Source organism: Oncorhynchus mykiss, chromosome 9 (assembly GCF_013265735.2).
Source record: "Oncorhynchus mykiss isolate Arlee chromosome 9, USDA_OmykA_1.1, whole genome shotgun sequence".
NCBI classification, from domain to species: Eukaryota; Metazoa; Chordata; class Actinopteri; order Salmoniformes; family Salmonidae; genus Oncorhynchus; species Oncorhynchus mykiss.
Genome location: NC_048573.1, coordinates 9,019,425 through 9,037,453, shown reverse-complemented (window position 1 = coordinate 9,037,453; position 18,029 = coordinate 9,019,425). Strand labels below are relative to the sequence as shown.

Here is an 18,029-nt window from a genome sequence, read left to right as displayed (position 1 = left end):
CTTAGTTTTAGAGATGTTCAGGACCAGTTTATTCCAAAACAGACTGCAACTCTTTGTTAAAGTTTCAGTGACTTCATTACCTGTGGTTTCTGATGTGTATATGGTTGAATCATCAGCATACATGGACACACATGCTTTGTTTAATGCCAGTGGCAGGTCATTGGTAAAAATAGAGAAGAGTAGGGGGCCTAGGGAGTTGCCTTGCGGTACACCACACTTTACATATTTGACATTAGAGAAGCTTCCATTATAGAAAACCCTTTGAGTTCTATTAGATAGATCGCTCTGAATCCATGATATTGCAGAGGTTGCAGAGGTTTTCAACAACCGGTTATGGTCAGTAATATCAAAGGCTGCACTGAAATCTAACCGTACAGCTCCCACAATCTTCTTATTATAATTTGTGTCAGTGCAGTACATTTTGAGTGCCTTTCTCTATAAGCATGCTGAAAGTCTGTTGTTAATTTGTTTACAGTGAAATAGCATTGTATTTGGTCAAACACAATTTTGCTAAGAGCTGGCAGCAAGCTTATAGGTCTGCTGTTAGAACCAGTTAAGGCCACTTTACCACTCTTGGATAGCGGAATTAATTCCCTCCAGGCCTGAGGACAAAGCCTTTCCTCTAGCCACAGATAAAAAAATATGACAGATCAGTGGCTATAGAGTTCACTACCATCCGCAGTAGCTTTCCATCTGCTGTCAATGCAGGAGTTTTGTCATTATTGATCGATAACAATAATTTTTCCACCTCTCCCACACTAACTTTATACAAATTCAAACTTGCAAAGCCCTTAGCTCTGTGTGTGTATCTCTCTTCTCTCTCCTTCTACTCCCCTTCATCTCTCCCCTCCTCCTTTCTCCCCCTCCCTCTCTAGACGCTGATGATCTAGCCCAGTACCTGGACCAGTTGTTGACCACAGCGAACCCCAGCAGAGGGTCAAAGGTCAGGGTTATTTATTAGTAAATACACCATTTTTATATACCATCTATATATATGTGTGTATGTTTATGTGTGTGTGTGTGTGTGTATATAAGGCCAGGTTTCCCAGACACAGATTAAGCCTAATCCTGGACTATAAACCAATTTAAATGGAGATTCTCCAATGAGCTTCTTTTTTTTTGCCCAGGACGAGGATTCATCTAGATCTGAGAAACTGACCCCATATATGACCCCATGGTTATATATATATATATATATATATATATATATATATATATATATATATATATATATATATATATATATATATATATATATATATATATATATATATATATATATATATATATATATACCAACACTTATTGGTGTAAGTGTAACCAATACACTTGTCCCATGTCTTTTCTGGATGATTATTTTGGGTTATAGGTCAGAGGTGACTCTGGAGGGCTGGACAGGTTCAAAGCAGCAGCCACGAAGACCAAGGAAATGGTGTCTCTGATGCACAAGGCTAAGGAACTCCACCTACACAGTGAGGAACTTTTTAAGGGTGTCCAACTCATTCCATGGAGGCACAGTGTCTGCAGGTTGTTGCTCCTCCCTTGCACCTGTTCGATCAAGGTCATTGAACAGATCTCTCTTTTTACCCCCATCTCTCTCTCTCCCCCCTCCTCTCTGTTGCTCTCTCCCCTCCTCCCCCCTCCTCTGTCGCTCTCCCCTCCACCCTCTGTCGCTCTCTCCCCTCTTCCCCGCCTCCTCTGTTGCTCTCTCCCCCCCCCCCCCCCTCCTCTCTGTCGCTCTCTCCCCCCCCTCTCTGTCGCGCTCTCTCCCATCCCCCCTCCTCTCTGTCACTCTCTCTACCCTCCTCTCCCTCCTCTCTCCTCTCTGTCGCTCTCTACCCCCCCTCTCTTCCAGATGCCCACTTATATCTCCCCAACAAGCTCTTCCGTTCCCCTCAGCCCTCCCTCCACCTCACCCTCACAGATTCCTCTGCGCCTCACACCAGTCAGGTAGGTGTGTGTGTGTGATTGCATACACATGTGAACACATTTAACATTTTCTCAAGCCTTATACTAAAAGACTACACTCTCACTTTCTCTCTCTCTCTCTCTCTCTCCTCCACCTCTCTCTATAGTTTCCTCAGGTAGTAGTGACCACAGAGTGTAACCTGCCCAGAGATGCCAGTGGTGATATAGACTACACTAGTCTGGTCCAGCTCCTCAGAGACACCCACAGTCTACCAGACCAGGCGGACATACTGTACATCCTCTTCAAAGACAAGTCAGATTCTCTCTCTTTATACAAAAGATCTCTGTCTGTCTGTCTGTCTGTATTCATCCCTCCATCCTTCTTTACCGATACTTGCAAATCGACCTGCTTTGAATTGAACCTGAGAATTTTCAAGAATTGTGTGTCTCTGTCTGTCTGCGTGTCTCTGTCTCTCTGTGTGTGTCTCTCTGTGTGTGTGTGCGTGTCTCTGTGTTTGTGTCTCTGTGTGTGTGTGTGTCTCTCTGTGTGTGTGTGTGTGTGTCTCTCTGTGTGTGTGTGTCTCTCTGTGTGTGTGTGTGTGTGTGTGTGTGTGTGTCTCTGTCCACCAGGGGTATGGAGTGGGACACCAGACTACATGGTAAAGGCTCTACAGTCCACTCCCTGCTGACAGACCTGTGTGTGTGTGTGTGTCTCTGTGTGTGTGTCTCTGTGTGTGTGTGTGTTTGTGTCTCTGTCCACCAGGGGTATGGAGTGGGACACCAGACTACATGGTAAAGGCTCTACAGTCCGCTCCCTGCTGACAGACCTGTATGTGAAGGCAGGAGATCTCAAACACTGGGGACTCATACGCATGATCTCTGGAATACTGAGGAAGAAAGTAGAGGAACTCGACTGGGTAAAAATACAAACACCTATAATGATTGGTTGCTAGGGGTTAGCAGGCCTGTTTTGATTGGTTGATGAGTGTCTACTTGTTTTTGATTGGTTTCTGTGTCTCAGCAGGACTGTTTGTGATTGGTTGCTAGGTGTCAACTGGCATATTTTGATTGGTGGCTAGGTGTCAGCATTGGCCTGTTATGATTGGTTGATGAGGACAGATCTGTTTTGATTGGTTGATGAACGTATACTTGTTTTTGATTAGTTGCTGTGTGTCCCCAGGCTTGCTCTGATTTGTTGGCCCACCAGAAGCACCTGACTGTGGGTCTGCCTCCAGAACCTCGGGAGAAGACCATCACGGCGTCAGTTTACTTCCTAAATCCTGCTTCCTAAATGACACCAGGTTCCCTTTGTAGGGCACCAGGTTCCCTTTGTAGGGCACCAGGTTCCCTTTGTAGGGCACCAGGTTCCCTTTGTAGGGCACCAGGTTCCCTTTGTAGGGCACCAGGTTCCCTTTGTAGGGCACCAGGTTCCCTTTGTAGGGCACCAGGTTCCCTTTGTAGGGCACCAGGTTCCCTTTGTAGGGCACCAGGTTCCCTTTGTAGGGCACCAGGTTCCCTTTGTAGGGCACCAGGTTCCCTTTGTAGGGCACCAGGTTCCCTTTGTAGGGCACCAGGTTCCCTTTGTAGGGCACTACTTTTGACCAGAGACTCTGAGTGATGCATATTGTCATGGGCTCCCCTTGAAAAATACAGTAGATGGTGGTTAAATATATTAAAAAGATACATGGTTGTGATGGTCTCTCTCTGTATCCCTTCACCTCTCTCTTTCTCTCCTATGATTTCCTCTCTCTCTGCATTCCTTCATCTCTCTTTTGGCATTCCTTCATCTCTCTCTCTTGCCATTCCTTCATCTCTCTCTCTTGGCATTCCTTCATCTCTCTCTTGGCATTCCTTCATCTCTCTCTCTCTGCATTCCTTCATCTCTCTCTTGGCATTCCTTCATCTCTCTCTCTTGGCATTCCTTCATCTCTCTCTGCATTCCTTCATCTCTCTCTTGGCATTCCTTCATCTCTCTCTTGGCATTCCTTCATCTCTCTCTTGGCATTCCTTCATCTCTCTCTCTTGGCATTCCTTCATCTCTCTCTCGGCATTCCTTCATCTCTCTCTCGGCATTCCTTCATCTCTCTCTTTCTTTCCTATTATTTCCTCTCTCTCTCTCGGCATTCCTTCATCTCTCTCTTGGCATTCCTTCATCTCTCTCTTTCTCTCCTATTACTTCATCTCTCTCTTGGCATTCCTTCATCTCTCTCTCTTGGCATTCCTTCATCTCTCTCTTTCCTACTTTCTCTCTCTCTCCTCTCTCTCCATCTCTCTCCTCTCTCTCCATCTCTCTTCTCTCTCTCTCCATCTCTCTCCTCTCTCTCTCCATCTCTCTCCTCTCTCTCTCCATCTCTCTCCTCTCTCTCTCCATCTCTCTCCTCTCTCTCCATCTCTCGCCTCTCTCTCTCCATCTCTCTGTCTCTCAGACCCATCCCTCCAGACAAGCTGGCCATGCTGATAGATGAAGCTAGTGAGAACAACATCACTATAGCCATCCTCACACAGGTACACAGGCACACATACTGTAAGCTCAGTCGTTTGGCCAAGCGTTCCTTTTCAAACTACCTCTGTCTCTCTCTCTCTCTTGCGGTTGTGTGTGTGTGTATTTAACAGGAGATCATGGTGTACCTGGCGATGAACATGCGTACCCAACCCAGCCTGTTCAGTGAGATGTACAGGCTGCGTATCGGACTCATCATCCAGGTGATGGCCACTGAGCTGGCACAGTCTCTCAACTGCTCAGGTAATAAGTCAAATTAATAGTAGCAGTAAGTTGAACCCAGAGGCTGGCACAGTCTCTCAACTGCTCAGGTCACAATGACTAGAAAAGGACATTCCCTAAAATGTTTGTATTATTTTTGACCCTACAGTGAAGTAGGAAGTAGTGTCAAACATCCTGTAACCAATTCAATACAATTATTATTTTTTATGTGAAAAGTTAATTTTGAAATTGTGTGGTGCGTGCGTGTGGTGCGTGCGTGTGTCGCGTGCGTGTGTGGCGTGCGTGCGTGTGTCGCGTGCGTGTGTGGCGTGCGTGTTTGTTATGTGCGTGTGTGGCGTGCGTGTGTGGCGTGCGTGTGTGGCGTGCGTGCGTGTGTGGCGTGTGTGGCGTGCGTGCGTGGCGTGCGTGTGTGTGTGTGTGTCGCGGGCCCTGTAGGAGAGGAGGCTACAGAGAGTCTGATGAGTCTGAGTCCATCAGAATTAAAGATCCTGCTTCATCACATCCTCAGTGGGAAAGAGTTTGGAGTGCAGAAGAGTGGTATGAAGCCTCTATGAACTGTCATAACATCCCTATGAACATCTTTATGAACAGTTATTAGATTGCCATGAACTCATATTTTACATGTAAAATACTACACACACATATTATGACATCCTTATATGTGGTATCCTATGTTAGTTCTATGAAATAATTGTGTGTGTGTTCCAGTGCGTTCTGTAGACGCAGGTGCCAGTCCGGCCATCTCTATCCACGAGGTGGGTAATGTGGGCGCCACCAAAAGCGAGAGGGCGGGCATCAGCAAGCTGAAGAGTGACATGAGGATGGTACGTGTTAAAGAGGCATTCTGGAATTGAAACCGCAACAAAGTGGGGGGGGGGTGGGGCTGGAGAAATGTAACCATTTCCAGATGTATAGAAGGAATGATGGATGTTGACCATCTGAGAGATCGACATGATTAGTTTTAATTGTAGTGTGTTTATCCTTCTGATTCGTTATTTTACCTGGTGGAAATGGGTCAACTAAACCTGAACTAAAACCAATTGACTGGGAGAAGATGAAGTCACAGGTCTATTGGCTTTTTAAAGCTGCAAAATTTTACTTTTGGGGTGACCTGACCAAAATTATCATTGACAGATCTATAACACAAAGATCTATAACACACAGATCTATAAGTCACAGATCTATAAGTCACAGATCTATAACACACATTTCTTTCTCGTTGAAGTCTATGAAGTGGTAGATATGTTCTATGTGTGCTATTTCTATGTTTCCCTGTTCTTAAGTTTAGCATTTTGCATCTTTTATTTTGGGTTTTGTACACCAACTGAAAATACAATATATTTAGTTCTGAGAAATATATTTGACAGAGTTTAAGACGGTACAATGATTCTCAACATTAGACTTGCTTGTTTTGTCACATAAACTGAAATTAGGTATTAAGTATTAGAATATTTGCAACCAGGAAATGGAGGAGTGATTTCTGCATAGCGCTCATCTTTAAAGGGTTCAGAACCCTGTGAATGTGACACGTCATTTAACTTTTGTAGTTTAAAAAAAAGAAAGTATTTAATCGTTAAGGACGTGGTCCAATGGTCTTCAGCAAATTCATCCACAAACACAAATATAGTTATATAAATATTACATTACCGCTTTTTCACGAATTTCATTTATATAATTGCCAAGCCCGTTCAAAAGGGGACTGATGTAGGAGGACCAGGTCACTTTCAGAATATTGAAGCTGAAAACCATTGGTTATGACACTACAGACCAAAAACCAAAAGTACCCAGACTGTTCTCCTCTCCAGTCACTCAGTCATCTTTCCATTTCAGTTGGAGGAGCTCAGGTTGTCATGGTCGCAGCAAAGACAGGTGATGATGATGGTCATGACTTGTTGCTTGGTTACAGGGTGTTAATTCACTTGTGCGCTGTCATGCAGTAATGCATGCAAAAGTCACTTAAAACCAGTTGAATTATGGTCAAAAATCAGATTGTGGTTCACTTGTGGTCAATCCACTGGATCCAGGGTTTTTATATGTCATTGCCTTGGTAATAGGGCGGTCATTGCCTTGGTAATAGGGCGGTCATTGCCTTGGTAATAGGGCGGTCTCTATGGTGATAAGAATGGTGGTCGGTTGGCACAGTGATTTTTTTTAACGTAGTTGTTCACCCACACGGTTGTCATTGGCTGTTGTCCTGTTGTGAATTATTTTCTCCCCACTTCAGAGCCTTACATCACACTCATTGGACATGGAACATATTGAATCTGGGGTAAGAGTTCAAATGCATTTTAGTACACAAAATATACTTTCAAATGGTCATCACTTTCCCAGTTTACATCCTAACTCATTGTAATTATCATAGCGAAATTGCCATTTTGCAGTTGGAAAGGTTAATCTCTCATTGGCTTAACGTGATATGTATACTGGTATGTATATTTTATGTCTCTGTCAGAGGTACAACCTCCCGCCCATAGGGCATACATTATATTCTCGTATGTATTTATATATTCATATGTACTGTATAGGTCTCCCTCCCAGTTTTGATGTCTTCACTATTATTCTACAATGTAGAAAATAGTTTTTAAAAGTTAAGAAAAATGTGGATGTGTGGGTGAATGTGTGGGCGAATGTGTTGGCGAATGTGTGGGTGTGTCCAAACTTTTGGCTGGTACTGTATATGTATGAATATATTTGTGTTGTAGTGAGTTTGGTGGGTTGTAGTGAGTTTGGTGGGTTGTAGTGAGTTTGGTGGGTTGTAGTGAGTTTGGTGGGTTGTAGTGAGTTTGGTGGGTTGTAGTGAGTTTGGTGGGTTGTAGTGAGTTTGGTGGGTTGTAGTGAGTTTGGTGGGTTGTAGTGAGTTTGGTGGGTTGTAGTGAGTTTGGTGGGTAGCCCCGGCCGGGACTCGAACTGGGGTCAAGCGACTGTGAAGCCAACACCTTAAACACTATTCCAGGAGGTGGGGACCTCTTGATGAGGTCGCTAGGTGTTGGGTAAAGGTTGCTACAGTATGTGGCCTGTGTGTGTGTGTGTGTGTGTGTGTGTCACAGAGGTACAGGCTCCCCTCCATAGAGTCTCTGGACGTTCCTGTGAGCACGCCTATCACCAAGGATACGAGGCACGGCCAATGGCTGCGTAGGAGACGTCTAGACGGAGCACTCAACAGAGTCCCCATAGGCTTCTATCAGAAGGTCTGGAAGATTCTGCAGAAGGTCTGGACTAACCTTGCAATATACATTTAGTATAGTATTACAGTATATATAGTTTAGTATAACTGTGTGTGTCTGTGTGTGTATATATACATATATATATATTAGTATAACAATGTATACACAAACAAAAAAAGAAACGTCCTCTCACTGTCAACTGTGTTTATTTTCCGCAAACTTAACATGTGTAAATATTTGTATGAACATAACAAGATTCAACAACTGAGACATAAACTTAACAAGTTCCACAGACATGATGTGACTAACAGAAATGGAATAATGTGTCCCTGAACAAAGGGGGGTCAAAATCAAAAGTAACAGTCAGTATCTGGTGTGGCCACCAGCTGCATTAAGTACTGCAGTGCATCTCCTCCTCATGGACTGCACCAGATTTGCCAGTTCTTGCTGTGAGATGTTACCCCACTCTTCCACCAAGGCACCTGCAAGTTCCCAGACATTTCTGGGGGGAATGGACCTAGCCCTCACCCTCCGATCCAACAGGTCCCAGACGAGCTCAATGTGATTGAGATCCGGGCTCGTCGCTGGCCATGGCAGAACACTGACATCCCGGTCTTGCAAGAAATCACGCATAGAACAAGCAGTATGGCTGGTGGCATTGTCATGCTGGAGGGTCATGTCAGGATGAGCCTGCAGGAAGGGTACCACATGAGGGAGGAGGATGTCTTCCCTGTAAAACAGCGTTGATATTGCCTGCAAGCTCAGTCCGAGGATGCTGTGACACACCGCGCCAGACCATGACGGACCCTCCACCTCCAAATCAATCCCGCTCCAGAGTACAGGCCTCGGTGTAACGCTCATTCCTTTGACGATAAATGCGAATCCCAATGAGCCAAAACCTCGACTCGTCAGTTGAAAAACTACAAACCTCAGATTTCCCACTTCCTGGTTGGATTTTTCTCAGGCTTTTGTCTGCCATATGAGTTATGTTATACTCACAGACATCATTCAAACAGTTTTAGAAACTTCAGAGTGTTTTCCAAATATACTAATAATATGCATATCCTAGCCTCTGGGCCTGAGTAGCAGGCAGTTTACTCTGGGCACGCTTTTCCTCCGGACGTGAAAATACTGCCCCCTAGCCCTAAGAAGTTAATGACCGTTCCACAGGTGCATTTTCATTCGTTGTTTATGGTTCATTGAACAAGCATGGGAAACAGTGTTTAAACCCTTTACAATGGAGATCTGTGAAGTTATTTAGATTTTTAACTAATTATCTTTGAAAGACAGGGTCCTGAAAAAGGGATGTTGCTGAGTTATTTATTTATATATATATATATATATATATATATATATATATATATATATATATATACAATTAATATTATAATGTATATATTATATATATATATTATACTTATAATCTACAGGTATAAAGGAAACACCAACAGAAAGTGTCTTAATAGGGTGTTGGGCCACCACGACCCAGAACAACTTCGGTGCACCTTGGCATAGATCCTACAAGTGTCTGGAACTCTATTGGAGGGATGCAACGCCGTTCTTCCAAAATAAATTCCATCGTGTGGTGTTTAGTTGATGGTGTTGGAAAACGCTGTCTCAGGCACCACTCCTGAATCTTGTTCAATTGAGCTTGAATTGTTGTCAATAATTGGCTCAAGGGGGAGGTCATTCATGTTTACTGTTGCCTTTTATAGGTATAGTATTAGAAATCGTCCTTTAGGGTTCTACCAAATATAGTATTTTATATATATAATATTAATATAATACTGTATTGTGTGTAGTAATAGTATTATGTTAGTAGTATTTTATATATATAATGTTAATATAATATTGAATTGTGTATAGTATTATATGTTAATATTGTGTATAGTAATAGTATTATGTTAGTAGTATTTGAACCCAGGTCTGATTCTAACCCATTCAGTCATTAAAGGAATTGTTTGGCTTTGCAGTGTCATGGTCTGTCCATAGAAGGATTCGTTCTACCATCTTCAACGACAAGGGAGGTAAGGCGTCCAATCACAGCGCTGATTAGAAATGCCTCTGTTGAGAAATTATGTTCAAAAAAATGATGACTACTGATTATGCATTGGAATAGTTTTCTATTCAGACACTGTACTTCCTGACTTCAGAAAGTCTCTCTCTCTCCAACTCCCTCTCTCTCATCCCCTCCCATCCTTCCACTCCCCCAACCCCCGTCACACCCCAGATGACTTTAGATGAGATCAAGTTTGCGGTGCACGTGGAGACGGTGCTGAACCGGGTGCCCCAGCCAGAGTACCGCCAGTTACTGGTGGAGGCCATCTTAGTTCTCACCATGCTGGCAGACGTGGATATAGACAGCGTGGGCAGCATCATCCATGTGGAGAAGATCGTCCACATCGCCAACGACATGTTTTACCACGACCAGGTGGGTGGGCTCGCATTTGTTTGTTCTTCTATAAACAGGTGGGTTCTGTTCTTTTTTTCTACCAGTACTAGATGGGCCTTTTCCTTTCTTTCCTTCTTTCCTTTCCTTCTTTCTTTCCTTCTCTCTTTCTTTTCCATCTTTCTTTCTTTTCCTTCTTTCCTTCTTTCCTTTCCTTCTTTCCGTTTCCTTCTATTCCTTCTTTCCTTCTCTTTCTTTTCCTTCTTTCCTTCTTTCTTTTCCTTCTTTCCTTCCTTCCTTCTTTTCCTTCTTTCCTTTCCTTCTTTCTTTTTCCTTCCTTTCTTTCCTTCTTTCTTTCCTTTTCTTTCTTTTTTTTCTTAAATTAAAGTCCCTCCCTCCCTTCCTCTACAGAAGGACTTGGGAGCAGAGGAGCAGATCTTAGAGAGAGACCCCTCCACAGGAGTGTGTCGCTTGCTGTATGACAGCGCCCCTAGTGGACGATTTGGCAGTATGACATACCTCACCAGGGCTGTGGCTGTATACGTACAGGACTTTCTACCCTGTGGCTCCTGTGCCCTGCAGTAGACACACACGTGCTGGCTGTGTCAGAACACCTGTGCCTGCCTTCTAATGGGGGAGGCTTTTTCGGGAATGTGAAAGTAGAATGTTTTAATATTATTTGACTTTGAGTGTGTTTTAAATGCCAGGATGTCATATTAATTTAGCCTTTCGTCTAGTGGAATTCGCTATATACGCTATTGAGGGAGCGAATCGTCTTTTCACACCCACTTGTGTTTGACAATAGCCGATAATCAGAATAGGGGACGGCGCTCTACAAAAATGAGCGAATGGTAGAAACTAGCCCGATTTGCGCATTAGATAAGTAGTATGTTGATATTTGTTGCTTACTGCATACATCTTTACTAACCAGTACGTCCTAAATAGTATGTAGTACTGTTAGTACACAATTTGTAGTTTTAGTAAGTAGGAGGCATGACAGATTTCAGACACACCAACATGTACACCTTTAAACACAAATAAAGGTCTAATAAAAACACAAGTGTGATCTGACTGTTAGACTTAAAAAGCATTCACCTGAGTGTTCACTGGGTCTCATTGTTTATCATTTTTTTGTCCAGCCTGGCAGATATTTACATCTAACATGGACAACACACTGTCTTTGTTTGGTCGGACAAATAGCACCCTATTCCCTATATATAGTGTACTACATCGACCAGGCTCCTTAGGGTCCTGTAATCTATTACTCGATAACTAGTAAGTAACTAGTACCTAATAATTGATAACTAGTCATTGATAACTAGTAAGTAACTGGTACCTAATAACTGATAACTAGTAAGTAACTGGTACCTAATAATTGATAACTTGTCATTGATAACTAGTCATTGATAACTAGTAAGTAACTGGTACCTAATAACTGATAACTAGTAAGTAACTGGTACCTAATAATTGATAACAAGTAAGTAACTGGTACCTAATAATTGATAACAAGTAAGTAACTGGTACCTAATAATTGATAACTAGTAATTGAGACCTATAAGAGGGTTATCATGGGCAGTTTACAGGTACATTATATGATTTGTTGAGATGACTTGACAATCAAGAATAATCATACAAATCTATAATCTTCTGGTAGGTCTGCCTCAATTTGATAGATGTTGTTTCCTAATCCTGGGGACCCAAAAGGGTGAGCATTTCTGTTGTTGAACTAACACACTTGACTGATGGAGGTGTATTAGAGCTAGGACAATAACAAAAATGTGCACCTTGGGTCCCAGGGACCAGGACTGGAGAACACAGTTGAAACTGATGCTGCCTGGGTTGAATAGAAGTCGCAATGTTTTCCTTGAGAAAACATTTTTGTTTTATTGTCAGTGTGAGTTCTGGGACATTTTGGTTTTATTGTCAGTGTGAGTTCTGGGACATTTTGGTTTTATTGTCAGTGTGAGTTCTGGGACATTTTGGTTTTATTGTCAGTGTGAGTTCTGGGACATTTTGGTTTTATTGTCAGTGTGAGTTCTGGGACATTTTGGTTTTATTGTCGGTGTGAGTTCTGGGACATTTTGGTTTTATTGTCGGTGTGAGTTCTGGGACATTTTGGTTTTATTGTCGGTGTGAGTTCTGGGACATTTTGGTTTTATTGTCAGTGTGAGTTCTGGGACATTTTGGTTTTATTGTCGGTGTGAGTTCTGGGACATTTTGGTTTTATTGTCAGTGTAAGTTCTGGGACATTTTGGTTTTATTGTCGGTGTGAGTTCTGGGACATTTTGGTTTTATTGTCGGTGTGAGTTCTGGGACATTTTGGTTTTATTGTCAGTGTGAGTTCTGGGACATTTTGGTTTTATTGTCGGTGTGAGTTCTGGGACATTTTGGTTTTATTGTCGGTGTGAGTTCTGGGACATTTTGGTTTTATTGTCAGTGTGAGTTCTGGGACATTTTGGTTTTATTGCCAGTGTAAGTTCTGGGACATTTTGGTTTTATTGTCAGTGTGAGTTCTGGGACATTTTGGTTTTATTGTCAGTGTAAGTTCTGGGACATTTTTGTTTCTAAACCTCAAGCCTATATGCTGTATTTATAAAGGTATTGTGTTGTTTTGGGGATTTTCACCGTTTCTGTTTTTTGTTTACTAATATACAAGGCAGATAGTATAACGTAATATGCAAAAATAGGACGATGTAGATGAAGTTACTTCATTTGAGAAATGTTTTCTTTTTTGTGATTTATTTTTACAAGCTCAACTTTTATAAAGGTTAAGTTAAATCAATGTAATTGGCTTTGCAAGTATTCGATCAGATTAAACGTGAGCCAACACAACAAACGGTAATGAATGTAACTAAAGGTGTGGTTTCCAAACGTCACCCTGTTCTCTATGTAGAGCATGAAACTATAAACTGAATGGACAAAACATTAAGAACACCAGCTTTTTCCAGGACAGACGGACCAGGTGAATCCAGATTAAAGATATGATCCCTTATTGATGTCACTTGTTAAACCCACTTCAAATCAGTGTAGATGAAGAGGAGGAGACAGGTTAAAGAGGGATTTTTTTAAGCCTTGAGTCAATTGGGACATGGATTGTGTGTATGTGTGCCATTCAGAGGGTGAATGGGCAAGACACATATTAAAGTGCCGTTGAACGGGGTCTGGTAGTAAGTGCCAGGCGCAACGGTTTAGGTGTGTCGAGAACTGCAATGCAAGTCAATATTAGGAAGGTGTTCTTAATGTTTTGCACACTGTATATACACTACACTATATAGCCCAGGAATTGGGGTGCCATTTTAGGGGCGCAACAAACTCAAATGTCAGTTTTTACTCCTATTTAAAAAGTACAATTTGTATTGGGATAAAATCCTTCACAAGAAAAGGGACAAGAGACTGGCACCTTGATGAGTTGAATAGTTTGTCAAATGATATATATGTTTACAGTAGATGGTGGTAACCTCAATGTAATTGGCTACTGAAAGGTAGTAAGTAAAGATCGCTGTGTTTGACAATAAAATAAATAATCTAGATGGAATATTAAAGGTTGTTGTGAGAAGCCATTACAGTGTTCATAGTCACAAATGCATGTTACTGATATGTATGTAAACCAGTTATGTCTGATTATCGGTGTTTACATTTCATTGACCCTTTATTTAACAAGGCAAGTCAGTTAAGAACAAATTCTTATTTTACAATGATGGCCTACCTCGGCCAAAACTTAACCCGAATGACGCTGGGCCAATTGTACTCCGCCCTATGGGACTCCCGATCACGGCCGGTTGTGAAACAGCCCGGGATCGAACCAGGGTCTGTAGTGACTCCTCTAGCACTGAGATGCAGTGCCTTAGACCGCTGCGCCACTCGGGAGCCCCCACGTGTAGTGTTTACCAATGTTTCACAGAAAAATGCATTGAAAATACAGGGAGCATTACTTGATTCACAGCAAACAACAGTTACTCACCTATTTTTTTTTCTAGTGCTCATTCTATAATGCAGGGGTGTCAAACTCATTCAATGAAGTACCAATTGAGGGCTTCTACAACTAATCCATGGTTGGGTTTTCTCTTAACAGCCACTACAAACTTATGCTAGCTAACAACCGATAGAAGTGAATGTGGCACGTGACCAAAACATCAAATCAATCTCATATTTGTTTTGAAGTCACATGCCATATTCACTTCTATTGGTTGTTATCTAATTGGTTTTCTTCAGGCCCGGACTATCTAATTGGTTTTCTTCAGGCCCGGACTATCTAACTGGTTTTCTTCAGGCCCGGACTATCTAATTGGTTTTCTTCAGGCCCGGACTATCTAATTGGTTTTCTTCAGGCCCGGACTATCTAATTGGTTTTCTTCAGGCCCGGACTATCTAATTGGTTTTCTTCAGGCCCGGACTATCTAATTGGTTTTCTTCAGGCCCGGACTATCTAATTGGTTTTCTTCAGGCCCGGACTATCTAATTGGTTTTCTTCAGGCCCGGACTATCTAATTGGTTTTCTTCAGGCCCGGACTATCTAATTGGTTTTCTTCAGGCCCGGACTATCTAATTGGTTTTCTTCAGGCCAGGACTATCTAACTGGTTTTCTTCAGGCCAGGACTATCTAACTGGTTTTCTTCAGGCCAGGACTATCTAACTGGTTTTCTTCAGGCCCGGACTATCAGGCCCGGACCATCTAATTGGTTTTCTTCAGCCCCGGACTATCTAACTGGTTTTCTTCAGGCCAGGACTATCTAACTGGTTTTCTTCAGGCCCGGACTATCTAACTGGTTTTCTTCAGGCCCGGACTATCTAACTGGTTTTCTTCAGGCCAGGACTATCTAACTGGTGAAATCATTTGGCTAACAGTCCTAGCTACGGATTTATTTTGCCATTGGAAAAAGAGAACATGCATACAAGCCCCATTCACTTCTACTGATTGTTAGCTAGTGGTGGCTAAAATAAGCCCCATTCACTTCTACTGATTGTTAGCTAGTGGTGGCTAAAATAAGCCCCATTCACTTCTACTGATTGTTAGCTAGTGGTGGCTAAAATAAGCCCCATTCACTTATACTGATTGTTAGCTAGTGGTGAATAAAAAAAGCCCCATTCACTTCTACTGATTGTTAGTAAGTGGTGGCTAAAATAAGCCCCGATGGACACAGCAGGTCTGATGAAACATTAGAAATAAGTTAGCATACCTCCTAAACTCACTTCTAAACATTGCCTGGGCCTTAGGCTCACGGATGTTTTATTCTTTATTGATATCTCAATCAAGAAACAGGATTGTCTAATCACATCTTACATAATCATTCATCAATCATAATCATACAGTCTCCAAAAACAAGAAAGAAAAATGTTTACAAAATGATCAGATAAAATGTATCAACAATTGACCGTTAATTCTATACAGCTAAAACCAGATTCACACACATACTCACACACATACACACACTCACACACATACACACACTCACACACATACACACACACACATACACATACACACACATACTCACACACACACTCACACTCACATACATACTCACACTCACACACACACACATACTCACACTCACACACATACACACACTCACACACATACACACACTCACACACATACACACACACACTCACACACATACACACTCACGCTCAGACACATACACACACTCACACACATACTCACAGTCACACACATACTCACACTCACTCACACTCACACTCACACACACATACTCACACTCACACACATACACACACTCACACTCACTCACACACATACACACACACAGACACACACTCACACACACACATACACACACACAGACACACACTCACACACTCACACACACTCACACACAGCTATTATACAGTAAGACAAACCTCCCGTAAACAAAATGGATATGTACGACATTAAAACAGTGTATTCATAGCAGGCGATTAGTGAGCAGTTCACATTTTATATTGAACATATCTTCATTCAACAGACATTAGTTCAAACAGAAAATATACGGGATGAAAAATTCCTCATTTAAAATAGGACCCTTTTAGAAATCAAACCACTATATTCACGGTAGGTCATCAGGTGATCAGTAAATGTGGAAATAATATCAAAATACATCAGAAAATACATCTAAATATGCTATGGTCATACTAATTTAATTAAATGTTTAATAGATGCCCCTTTTCACGTTTATCAAAATAATTATGCTCAAGAATTTGCGAGGTTGCTACAGTATTTTAAAGAGCAACTGCTCCTTCAAAACCAATTTCTCATTTAGAAAAAGCCAATGTGGCATCCGATAGGAATCAGAAACATTTTAATTCAATACAAAGTGTAAGTAGGAATATTTTTGGTCATAAAGTCAGTCTCGTCCAAAACCGTTGTTTTGTGAGACTTGTGGTGGTGACTGCATCACAACTGTCGAGGTGACTAGTTTCGGGCCACCTCCCAGACGGACCTATTCGTTTCACTCCCTCGTGGGCATTTCGGGCCACCTCCCAGACGGACCTATTAATTTCACTCCGTCGTGGGCATTTCGGGCCGCCTCCCAGACGGACCTATTAATTTCACTCCCTCGTGGGCAGTCTTTGCTTGTGGATCTTCTCTCGACCTCACAGGCTGGGTCAACTCCCACCACGTGTTGTAGGCCTGGATTATCCCGTGGTATGAGCCTCTTTCCAGGTGTCGGGGCCTCCCTGTCTTCCTACCCTAAGCTGTTTTTATCAGTGGAGCCCTGAGCTCCAATTTATCAACCAATTTATCCAATCATCACTCCTCTTAGTCTATCCCTGCTTGCCACAGAGGTTAGCTCACTCCTTCCTACTGTTGGGTTCTGAGAATATGAAATATACTTGTTCATGTCACTGAGGGAGAGAGGGTAATGTATAACGTTTACATTATGTCAGGATATGTCACTAAGGGAGAGAGGGTAATGTATAACGTTTACATTATGTCAGGATATGTCACTGAGGGAGAGAGGGTAATGTATAACGTTTACATTATGTCAGGATATGTCACTGAGGGAGAGATGGTAATGTATTACGTTTACATTATGTCAGGATATGTCACTGAGGGAGAGAGGGTAATGTATAACGTTTACATTATGTCAGGATATGTCACTGAGGGAGAGAGGGTAATGTATAACGTTTACATTATGTCAGGATATGTCACTAAGGGAGAGAGGGTAATGTATAACGTTTACATTATGTCAGGATATGTCACTAAGGGAGAGAGGGTAATGTATAACATTTACATTATGTCAGGATATGTCACTAAGGGAGAGAGGGTAATGTATAACGTTTACATTATGTCAGGATATGTCACTAAGGGAGAGAGGGTAATGTATAACGTTTACATTATGTCAGGATATGTCACTGAGGGAGAGAGGGTAATGTATAACGTTTACATTATGTCAGGATATGTCACTAAGGGAGAGAGGGTAATGTATTACGTTTACATTATGTCAGGATATGTCACTAAGGGAGAGAGGGTAATGTATAACATTTACATTATGTCAGGATATGTCACTAAGGGAGAGAGGGTAATGTATAACGTTTACATTATGTCAGGATATGTCACTAAGGGAGAGAGGGTAATGTATAACGTTTACATTATGTCAGGATATGTCACTGAGGGAGAGAGGGTAATGTATAACGTTTACATTATGTCAGGATATGTCACTAAGGGAGAGAGGGTAATGTATAACGTTTACATTATGTCAGGATATGTCACTGAGGGAGAGAGGGTAATGTATAACGTTTACATTATGTCAGGATATGTCACTGAGGGAGAGAGGGTAATGTATAACGTTTACATTATGTCAGGATATGTCACTGAGGGAGAGAGGGTAATGTATAACGTTTA

General features: G+C 42.0%; 1 protein-coding gene across 3 annotated transcripts in view; it reads left to right on the top strand.

Moving 5' to 3' along the window:
• The window catches only part of phka1a (phosphorylase kinase, alpha 1a (muscle)), a 53,651-nt gene extending 39,910 nt beyond the window's left edge, over window positions 1–13,741 (top strand). Inside the window, exons 19-34 of one of the 3 annotated variants that reach the window (XM_036987258.1) lie at window positions 876–943; window positions 1,370–1,472; window positions 1,856–1,950; window positions 2,076–2,221; window positions 2,672–2,825; window positions 3,089–3,168; window positions 4,335–4,413; window positions 4,522–4,651; window positions 5,066–5,167; window positions 5,339–5,454; window positions 6,461–6,499; window positions 6,855–6,899; window positions 7,678–7,839; window positions 9,768–9,821; window positions 10,025–10,225; window positions 10,595–13,741. In XM_036987258.1, the coding sequence (XP_036843153.1) occupies window positions 876–943; window positions 1,370–1,472; window positions 1,856–1,950; window positions 2,076–2,221; window positions 2,672–2,825; window positions 3,089–3,168; window positions 4,335–4,413; window positions 4,522–4,651; window positions 5,066–5,167; window positions 5,339–5,454; window positions 6,461–6,499; window positions 6,855–6,899; window positions 7,678–7,839; window positions 9,768–9,821; window positions 10,025–10,225; window positions 10,595–10,768 (1,748 nt within the window). In that variant the 3' untranslated portion in view covers window positions 10,769–13,741. The remainder of the gene's footprint in view (window positions 1–875; window positions 944–1,369; window positions 1,473–1,855; window positions 1,951–2,075; window positions 2,222–2,671; window positions 2,826–3,088; window positions 3,169–4,334; window positions 4,414–4,521; window positions 4,652–5,065; window positions 5,168–5,338; window positions 5,455–6,460; window positions 6,500–6,854; window positions 6,900–7,677; window positions 7,840–9,767; window positions 9,822–10,024; window positions 10,226–10,594) is intronic. The other 2 variants (XM_036987260.1, XM_036987261.1) reach the window with 2 other exon arrangements.
• Window positions 13,742–18,029: the final 4,288 nt, after the last annotated feature.